Here is a 10858-nt window from a genome sequence, read left to right on the forward strand (position 1 = left end):
GGAAACACTAAAAATACACTTTTGCATCTTCATATTTTCCACACCTGTATAAGCATGCTACTAATGAAGTATGAATTTTTAAAATGTCAGGGCAGTTATGAGCAAAACACAACAATACAAATTGTGAATTCTGTCAAAACTCAAAGCTCAAAAATAAAAGGTTGTAAGATACAATGTTGCTACATATATACTACATTACTTGACAAATAAAATATAAAACTGTCTGGTCTTTCTGTACATCATACTAAGCAACTGATCCAGAATGCAGCTTTCTGAATTATCCTTGATCTTTTTGCATTTAATCATGTTACTCTGCTACTGTGTTCCCTCCACTGGCTTCCTGTAACTGCCAGCATTACATTTAATGTTCTATTTGATATTTCCTCTTTAAGACTCTTTAAGACACGCAACATAGCAACATAATTTTTTTCTGTATTGTCAAATGAAGTAATTGTAAACTACTTTATGCCAGTATGCTCCTTTAAATCCTGGCATCAGAGCCTGTGTGGAGAATGAATTTCAAAATAAGAGTACCGTTAACATCTTATGAATAGACAAGCAGCTTAATGAGAAGACACTCAAATAAGTCCTTGTCAGTTAAGCAACATCAAAAATCAAGCTAATTTGATCCGCATACTCTGGAAGAAGTAACTGCAGGATTAATCACCAAAAAATAAATTCTGACAGACACTGTAGGACTATTTATAAAAATGTTTATTATCAATTATGATGATTCAAATCAAACCTCTTTGCACTTTCATATCATAAAAACCTTAAAAACTTTATTTCAAAATCTACCTATAAAGACATTTTCTCTCCCAACCCTCAAAAGTACACACACATCTTGACAGTGTTATCATTAGAATCCTCTTATTGAGGGCAATGTCCTTTCAGCAAAATGCATCATGCTCCATAAACACCACAGGGCTCATTAATCATATAGTTAAGACATTGATTGATTAAATACAGTTCAGTTTTCAATGTTGTTCCCAAAGATGTTCACAAACTAAAGTAGAAGTGACAATGTTTCATCCAAATTTCCAATTTTCCATTTAATTAAATTGTTACCAAAAATATATATGAAAAATGGGCAGTGGAAAAACTTCCCTGACTGTTAAAACATTTCATACCAATTGCAGATTTTACAGGGTTACATGACACATGAATAATCCCTTCATGACAACTGGAATAGAGCTACATACAGTGGTGCTTGAAAGTTTGCGAAACCCTTCAGAATTTTCTATATCTATGTATATCTTATGTATCACATGTATATCTGCATACATATGACCTAAAAATCATCAGATTTTCACAAAAGTACTAAACGTAAACAAAGAGTACCAAATTAAACAAATAAGACAAAAAAAATTATACTTGGTCATTTATTTTACTGAGGAAATTGTGGCAAAAGTATGTGAACCTCTAGGATTGGCAGTACATTTGAAGGTGAAATTAAAGTCACGTGTTTTCAATCAATAGGATGACAGTCAGGTGTGAGTGAGCGTCCTGTTTTATTTAAAGAAAAGGGATCTATCAAAGACTGATTTTCACAACACATGTTTGTGGAAATGTATCATGGCCAGAACAAAGGAGATTTCTGAAGACCTCAGAAAATGAGTTCTAGAAGGTTATAAAAAATATATATAAATAAATAAATTAAAAAATCTCTAAGACTTTGGACTCCACCAATCCACAGTCAGACAGATTGTGTACAAATGAAGGAAATTCAAGACCATTGTTACCTTCACCATGAGTGGTCGACCAACCAAGATCTCTCCAAGAGCAATACGTGTAATAGTCAACGAGGTCACAAAGGTAACTTCTAAGCAACAAAAGGCCTCTCTCACATTGACTGATGTTACTGTTCATGAGTCCACCATCAGGAGAACATTAAACAACAATGGTGTGCATGGCAGGGTTGCAAGGAGAAAGCCACTACTCTCCAAAAAGAACATTGCTGCCTGTCTGCAGTTCAAAGATCATGTGGACAAGCCAGATGGCTATGGATAGATGATACCAAAATATAACTTTTTGGTTTAACTGAGAAGTGTTATGTTTGGAGAAAGGAAAACACTGCATTCCAGCATAAGAACCTTCTCCCACCTGTAAAACATAGTGGTGGTAGTATCATGGTTTGGGCTTGTTTTGACTCTCAAGAGAAAGTGGGTCAAGCAGCAAGACAACAACCACAAGCACACACTTCATTCTACAAATAATGGTTAAAGAAGAATAAAGAATGTTTTAGAATGGCCAAGGCAATGTCCTCCTTGTAATCCAATAGAAATGTTGTGGAAGGACCTGAAGTGATCAGTTCATTTGAGGAAACCCACCAACATCCCAGAGTTGAAGCTGTTCTGTACTGTAATGGGCTAAACTTCCTCCAAGCCGATGTGCAGGACTGATCAATAGTTACCAGAAATGTTTAGTTGCAGTTGTTGCTGCACAAGGGGGTTACACCATATACTGAAAGCAAAGGTTCACATTTTGCCTCTCACTCTTTATCTACTTTGTATATTGTGTGAAAATCTGGTGACGTTTTAGGTCATATTTATGCAGATATATAGAAAATTCTAAAGGGTTCACAAATTTTCAAGCACCACTTTAAATATTTATAAAGGCTTTACAAAGTACAATAGTTGATAGTTGTTATAAAGATTGCTTTTTGTCTATTTTGATGCCAAGTCAAATTCTATTAACAACTGAATTTGTAACTCAGTGTTACATTTGTTGTGTCAGAATCATATAATGGTGATGTGACACAATAAGAAGTCATAGGTTTACATGAAACATATGAAACAGAAATAAGAAGCAATTATCTGAGTTATATATTTGCCCTAGACTGACCTTTAGTGGAGTTACCATGCTGCCAAAAGTGCAAAATGAAAATAAATAGTGTTTACTTGTTTGCTTACTTTCTTATCATCCTGGAATATAGGTATGCATCTAGATATGACTTTATATTTAGTCTATGACTTCAATGCAGTAGGATGCTGTATATGCTTAATTACAACATAATATCATTAGCTGTATCTCAAAATATTAATGTGCATGTGATCAAGTCTGGAACAAATTTGGGAACAATGAGGACACTGAATCAACTCACATAAATGCAAGTGATTTGATGAGCTTATCAATTTCCAATGTTAGCAAGATGACAGACAGCCATGAAGCTCATATCCAGAAGATGTAGTTCAGCCATCCTCCAAGCCTGTGTTGTCCTCCTGGTCTTCAGCGCTGTCCTCATCACTGTAAATCCCCTTTACTTTAGCACTGGAATTAGCAGGAACAGTGGTGCTTCTCTCCCTACTCTTGTCAAATTTTGTTTTTGTTGCTTCTGATTTTACTGAAAGAAAAGAGGAGAAAATTGTTTCAGTGTATTCTCTAAAAAATAAAATAAAAGTGAGTTATTTTATTTGCGTGTCTAAGTTTCATAGTGGCCACCCAGTGGGTGACCATACTGAAACAAGATCTGTATCCTAAACTGCAATCATTTCTGTCTGCATACTCTAAAGCTTTTATGGCAGGTGTACATTAATAGAAGGATGTAGTGGACATGATCCTTGTAATGCATTTGTGGGGAAAATGCAACTTGAATTCACAAAGAAGTTACAGAAATTATTATTTGGTCTTCAGTAGTATGAACAAGAGAAACAAAAGTACTGTGTTTGTGTTTAATTGTGCTAAACTGTGTCTGTAGTTTTGTGTGACAAAGAGGGCATGCTCAAGTGTTGGCTGTGGATGTAGAGCATTGATGGGTTGAACCAACAGACAATACGTGGTTTTTCCAACCTGTTGGTGATTACTGGCTGCTTACTCATGTGTGTGTTTTCTTTTCAGTAGATGCTGTGAGCCAGAGCAAGAAGGAGTTGATGGAGTCAGCACAACATATTGTGTTCTAAAGCGGCGCCAAAACCCAGGAAGGAGGTACCAGATGCTTCCTAGAAACCTCCCCACTCAGTGAGATAAATAAGTCCCTCACCATCTTCCAGCAGAAGTAACATCAGGCCGTCTTCAACCTGTACCATGAACAACAGCAGTGCTTTGAAGCCATCGCTAACAAGTTGGCCGAGGACCGACGGGTGCTCCAGATGTAGCTACAACCAGCTGCTCCTCGAGCTGCAGCTCCTACATCTGTGGCCATGACACTCAATGAAGATGTCCCCCATGGATGATCCAGAAAGCCTTCATGGAGCTCATCAAGTGTGCGGCAGCTGCTGGGTATAGCATGAGGACGAGTGGGCCATATGCCTCCTCCCCACCTCACAGTTCCATTGATAGACTTCCTTAAAATTAAGCCATCCAGCTAGCAAAGAATCACTCCGTTTTTCCTCCCATTCCACGCCTTCATTTCTACTCTCTCCCCCTCCTCCCTCTCTCTACATATGCAAATATATATGTTGCACACATATATATATATATATATATATATATATATATATATATATATATATATATGCGCAATATTGGATAATTTTTCTCAGTTAATAAATCCATCCATCCATCCATCTTCTATACCGCTTAATCCTTTTCAGGGTCACAGGGAAACCTGGAGCCTGTCCCAGGGAGCATCGGGCACGAAGTGGGGTACACCCTGGACAGGGTGCCAATTCAGTTAATAAATGACCAAGTATAATATTTTTGTCTCATTTGTTTAATTGGGTTCCCTTCTCAATGTCTACTTTTAGGCCTTGGGTGAAAATCTGGTGATGTTTTACGTCATATAGAAATATGAAATATAGAAAATATAGAAATACAGAAATATAGAAGATTCTAAAGGGTACACAAACTTTCAAGCACCACTCTTTGTGTGTGAATGTGTGTGTGTGTGTGTGTATATATCACCCACATTAAGTTCATTAAAGTAAATTTATCAATTTAATCTTACTTTCTAGGTTTAAATGCTTGCCACACACTGCCTCGCTGCCTCCAACAGCATCAGTGTCCTCTTGATTGATTTCTACTATCCGTTGTCTTGCGCTCTCAAAGACCGACTTTAGCACAATGGAATCCTCAAAGATCTGAAACAATAGTACACATATTTAGTATCACCATCATTTTATTGTTTGATACTATAAGATCTTTTATTAGAGTTTGTATTGTTATAACACTGTGTATAATGGTTATAACAGTGGTTATAAAGTACATTGAGAATTATTTGGAAAAAAAAAAAGCACTTTTATGATTTTGCTTATGTACTAGCTAGAAACTGCACTTTGAAGTAGCCTAAAAGAATGTTTAATATGGTTCCTCGGCTATATTAATAATTAATTCACAAATTTAAACATACTAGAATACCAAAGACATTTAGCTTGTTCAAATCTTCATATTGTTACCCATTATGCTAAACAAATAACCCAAATATGGCCTGTTTTATTCCATTAAGATGTGAGAAACTTTGCTTTTCAAATTCAACATTTCATGGTAAATTTGATTGGGTCATATTTGATTGGACGAAGAACAGGCACTTGAGGCACACCTGAGATCCCTCCAGGTTGTAAGTCTGAGCATTGTGGCACATCTGTAATATATCTTTCTCCAAGTCTGCAATGCACCTGTATTTGTGGTTACGTACTCGTTCCTACACAAAAAAAAGCTAGTTAGAAAATTATAATTTTCTAGTAACACATGCAACAGATACGTATGTTTGCTTTAATAAAATCATGGTAACATATTATTTGGTAGTTCCTTTTAGACATTCAATAGTCAACACATGAAACATGAATTCTCTTAGCTTGAAAGAGAGAAGATGTCTCAATTATCTTGGATCTATGGATAGACTGAATAAAATGTTGTATTTTGTCATTTTTAAGTTATTAATTTGTCTTTGTTTAGCAGCACATATATGTAGCTTTGATTTATTCACCCTCCTTCAACCTTTCCACATTTTGTAGTGTTAAAACCAAAAAACCTGGGGGATCAATATAATTTGCATAGTTGCTGTGAAAATCTTAAATTAGTTGTAGTGCAACCAGTAGTGCAACCAGTTGCACTGGAAGTCACATAATTAAATGAATGGAATTAAAGTGTCACATGCTATCAAAACAAGTCCAGGACAAAGTGTGGAAAAGTGTAGAGCTTGGTTATTAAAAGAAAGTTGAACATTCCACAGAGGACCATTAAATCCATTATAACCAATAAAAAGGATATGGCACAATTGCGACTCTGCCCAGAGGAGGCCATCCACCAAGTCAATCACCGGTTAAGGAGGGCATTAGGCAATCATGAGGCCAAAGGTAAATTTGAAGGAGCTGGGGAGATGGGAGAAGCTGTTCACAAGACAATTATTCCCTGGAATCTTTATGGGAAATGAGCAAGAAAAAAAAAAACCCTCAGCAAATCTGGAAAAAGTATCTCTGGTTTTATGAAATCAAAATGTTTGGCCTTTGCACAAATACTACATTTGGCAAAAACCCAATATGGCTCATCACCCCAAGAACACCATTTCTACAGTGAAGCATGGTAAAGGTAGCATCGTGTGGGCTTGCTCTTTAATTGCATGGACTGGGAAACTGGTTAGGGTTGAGGGCAAGATGGATGGAGCTAGATACAGGGCAATCCAGTTCCACTCTGCAAGTCCTGATACTGGGATGGAGGTTCACATACCAACAAAACAACAAGTTTAAGCGTACTGCCAAATCTACACTAGAAAAGGATATATGTCAGATCAATGACTCATTTTCATGACTGAAAAATGAAAATCAATTTTGATAATCAATTTTCCATTTGTAATGGATACTTTTTAGAAAGGTCTCCATACTTCACGAATGCTATATTTGTACAGAGCTGTGAAAAAGTATTTGCCCCATCCTGATGTCTTCTTTTTTTGTGTAAATCTCATACTAAATAGTTTTAGTTCTTCAAACAAAATACAAGATAAAACAAAGGCATCCTGAGTAAACACACAAAACAGTTTTATTTTAATTTTTTTTTGTTGAAGCAAAAAAAATGTTATCCAACACCTATCATCAATATGAAAAACTAATTGCTCGTTTAAACTTAAAATCTGGTTGTGCCACCTTCTGCAGCAATGACTGCAACCAAACGCTTCCGATAACTGGAGATGAGTCTTTCTTCACTTACTTCTAGAACTAGGACTTACTCCTATGCACAAAAACAGAAGAACTCAGGATGGGGGTAAAATACTTTTTCAAAGCACTGTAAATATTGCTGATAACATTCAACTGAAGTATAAAATATTTCACACTAACAATCTTTACCAGTCTAACCATAAACCAAACTTCTCTCTTTCACATAAAAGCAGTCATACTACATAAAAACCTTAATGTCACCTCATCTCATGTTTTGACATGTGCCTAATAAATCATCCATTATTATTAATTATTCATACAATGCTTATGAATATGTTATAAAGGGAAAGCAAAAGGTACAATTTGATAATCTATACATGATCTCCTAAACATCTACCACCATGAATTTTTGACGTTGATAATTATTTCACAAGTGAGTCAATGACAGTCACCTGACATATTGTTGACATTCTACTGTATACTGTATATGCTTTGTTATACTGTAGAATATCTAAAGTAGACTTACATTGCAGTTCTACAGCTTGCAGTACAGTTTTAGAGACTTGTAGAATCTATGCCAATGTATATTTGTTATATATGTTTTGATGGCTTACAGACTGTATAACACTGCAATCTCACCCACACTAAAACTACAGTCATTTCTGTTTTTTGTTTTGTTTGGAGAAGTACAACATAGGACAACCAAATAGGACAGGTTTCCATTTACCCTGATCCTCCGAAAGTCCACAGGCTTGCGAATAAGCTCGTAGTATTCTGGTACCTCTTTCCTAGATGGCAGCTGAACAAAACCTTTACTGATCTGGCGGCCCAACCTGTATGACAGCAATTAATTAACTGTGGGATACTACCATTAAATAACAATATGACACAAGAAAAGCACAAGAAACTACACACATACGTTTTTACAAGTAAATAAACAAATACTACATAGTAGTACATTTTGGGATAAATTTTCATGATCATGGCACATGCACAAATACAAGGCATAAGACTGGTGCATTGCATTGTATATGCAACTTTTCTCTGTCACAAGATTTCATGTCAATATTTTCCTGGCTGTGTCATAAGCACCAGAACTTCGATACAAGTCCACACATTTAAATATCATTTAAACATCATAAATATCACAAGTCCATTAATGTTGCTTGATGACATTAATAATGACATAGCTTAAAAAAATGAAGTCAAGAACTTATCACACTTGACTTATACTATAGGTTACTATCTAGCGAATTTTTAGAATAACACCATAATAGGCAATTGATGACAAGACTTGAAAAAACTAACATTATACAACACTTTTCAACAAGACCTCAATTTAGTAACCCATGGCTACACTGTACAAGGTGTGTGCACAGGAAAGTCTCAGAGCATGAAATAAAACTATTAAATGCAAAATAATAGGAAGCACTATTTTATGAGTTGCCAAATAATGAAGGTATTGAAGGTAATGAAGAAAGTGATATTGTTAAATTAAACCAATTGCAGTGGTTGTGATGATACTACTAGGGTTATTCATGCAGTCATACATTGGCAAAATCCTAGACTCCAGTTGGATGTTTATTTCAATGCTTGCCATCTTATTATTCATATATTGTTCTACTAGTATTTTTTTCTTTTTACTTTTGTCAATTGTCTCTTGCTTTTTTTGTTACATTGTATTACATTTGACAGCAAGAAAAAATGCTACATGCTTCTTCGTCTGCATTTCCAACCCCCCTCCCCCCCCCCAAATTGTTTTAAGGCCTAAAGGCAAGGGGTTGTGTTTACAGGCAGTGTTCTTGATGCCTGTCTTGGACAGCTCCACCCAAGAAATTTCTGGCAAATTTGGACATATGAAGTACATGTATTTGCATAATCTTAATGGCACACCAAGAAAATCAACTTAGGCAGATGTGTAACCTGATTCTGAATACAAGGAACACTGGTAAATATTCACACAATTGTTAAACCTAAGTTGCCAATTCTAAATACAGCTGAAAGAATGCATTTTCTTCCAAGGCATGCTTTTACACTCTAAACTGCATAAAATACAAGCTTCATGCCATATTTTGCTGTCTGGGTCTGCAAGTAAAACAGTGTATGAATCATATTTAATAGCTTGTTTTCCATGATAAATGTCAAATTCTCACTGCTTTTATCAATCTAACTGAATGCTCACAGATCACTGCAAATATGTAGCTCTGATTGTATTACAAACTCTGACAGTGAAGTCGCCTACCTGTGTTGGAGAAGGGTGGCATAAATAGTAAACATCCACAAAACCAGGCTCTAACAGGACAAGTCTGGAGGTCAGGAAAATACTGTTTATCCCCATGGTGCTCTAAGACTGAGTCTCAGGAGGCAGTAACACATGCACGTTTTTGGACCAAAATTGGATATAAAATCCCACTGTGACTGTGATCCTTAAATGTCACACAATTTTAGTCTCAAGCAACTTTATTCTCCAAAACAAAATAAATAAATAAATACAAATGCTCAAGTATTATTATTTATTATTATTATTATTATTATTATTATTATTATTATTAGTGCTCAGTAAGTCTTTCGCCCATATATGATTAGTCTCACAAAAAGTCATCTCAAAGGAAATTTGTTGTAGCGTCATTGCTACTTACGTGTCTTTGTAGTTAATGACCATGTCAACAAGAGTGTTCATTTGCTTGGTAAGTTTTGGGGGATTTGGTGGAAGTTTCTCAGCTGGGGGTCGACCGCGCCGTTTTTTTACTTTCTCGACAATCTCCTGCCCCGTTTCAGAGGCCTGGTTGCCCTGGTGGTCACTTTTTCGTTTCTTCAAACTGCTGTCTTCCTCCATATCCTCAGACGCTCCTTTTAGAACAGCCTGAGACTGCAGAAACAATCCATGGGAATGATGAAGAATGAATGAGGGTCAGGGTTTGCTGTAAGGTCAATAATAATAATAAGATAAATTAAATGTAAATATTTGTATTTATTCATATAGGATGTAAAACTACTACACTACTATTCTTGCTGTGTTTACAGTCTTTGGTCATTATAATTGTGATTAAGCAGCAAATGCAAAAAGATTATGGTGCATATTATTTGTTTGTTGATGACCATTGGTGTAAGTGGTGAGGAACAAACATAATTGGGGAAAAAATAGATATATTTGAGTCAGAATACATTATCAGTAGGTGTGCCTGATATTTTAGTGGTAGAAATAACTGGCTGTCTGGCACAAATTACAGTGTTTCCTGTTAAAATAATAGCACTAAAGTATTATGGGCACTAAAATATTATTTTACCATTTTAGTAGTACTTGCACAAATAAGACCATTTAAATGCAAGTGTGAGATTCTTTATTATAAAAAGTTATTGTTAAAAAAATAGCTAAGGGGAAAAAGGGGGAAAACAGTCAAAGTTGAAAGACAAATATAGACAGAATGATAAGGCTTCATAATGAATGCTAAAACAAATATATATATATATATATATATATATATATATATATATATATATTGGGTTAGTAGCTTATTCATATTGGAATAGAATGACATAAAAGTGCATATTCAAAATATCAGTTCAGGACAGGACTCAGAATCTATTATTGTATCATTGTGTCTGTGCTAACAGACGTCCCAACAGGAAGTGAAATTTTGGACCATAGTGGATTTGATAATGCCACTGTGCCAGCGAATTTCAAACCTCACACAACCTGTTGTGGCACTCCACCCACATCAGTGCAGACGTGTTCATTTCAACCAGTTAAAAACTGCTCATGCCGCACCAAATTATCAATATGCCTGTGCAGGAATTTAAATATGGAGTTAAAATAAAGCCCTTACTGT

The 10858-nt window shown here is 35.6% G+C and overlaps 1 protein-coding gene across 2 annotated transcripts in view; it reads right to left on the reverse strand.

Annotated features, from left to right (window-relative positions):
- Nucleotides 1–696: 696 nt before the first annotated feature.
- LOC128603873 (probable global transcription activator SNF2L2) overlaps nt 697–10858 on the reverse strand; it is a 13102-nt gene continuing 2940 nt past the window's right edge. The window contains exons 2-6 of one of the 2 annotated variants that reach the window (XM_053618621.1): nt 9668–9897; nt 7756–7861; nt 5477–5578; nt 4886–5018; nt 697–3343 (exon numbers count right to left, since the gene is read on the reverse strand). In XM_053618621.1, coding sequence (XP_053474596.1) covers nt 3192–3343; nt 4886–5018; nt 5477–5578; nt 7756–7861; nt 9668–9897 — 723 coding nt within the window. In that variant the 3' untranslated portion in view covers nt 697–3191. Of the gene's footprint in view, nt 3344–4885; nt 5019–5476; nt 5579–7755; nt 7862–9667; nt 9950–10858 lie in introns of both variants that reach the window. The other variant, XM_053618622.1, reaches the window with a different exon arrangement.

Source organism: Ictalurus furcatus, chromosome 28 (assembly GCF_023375685.1).
Source record: "Ictalurus furcatus strain D&B chromosome 28, Billie_1.0, whole genome shotgun sequence".
Lineage (NCBI taxonomy): Eukaryota > Metazoa > Chordata > Actinopteri > Siluriformes > Ictaluridae > Ictalurus > Ictalurus furcatus.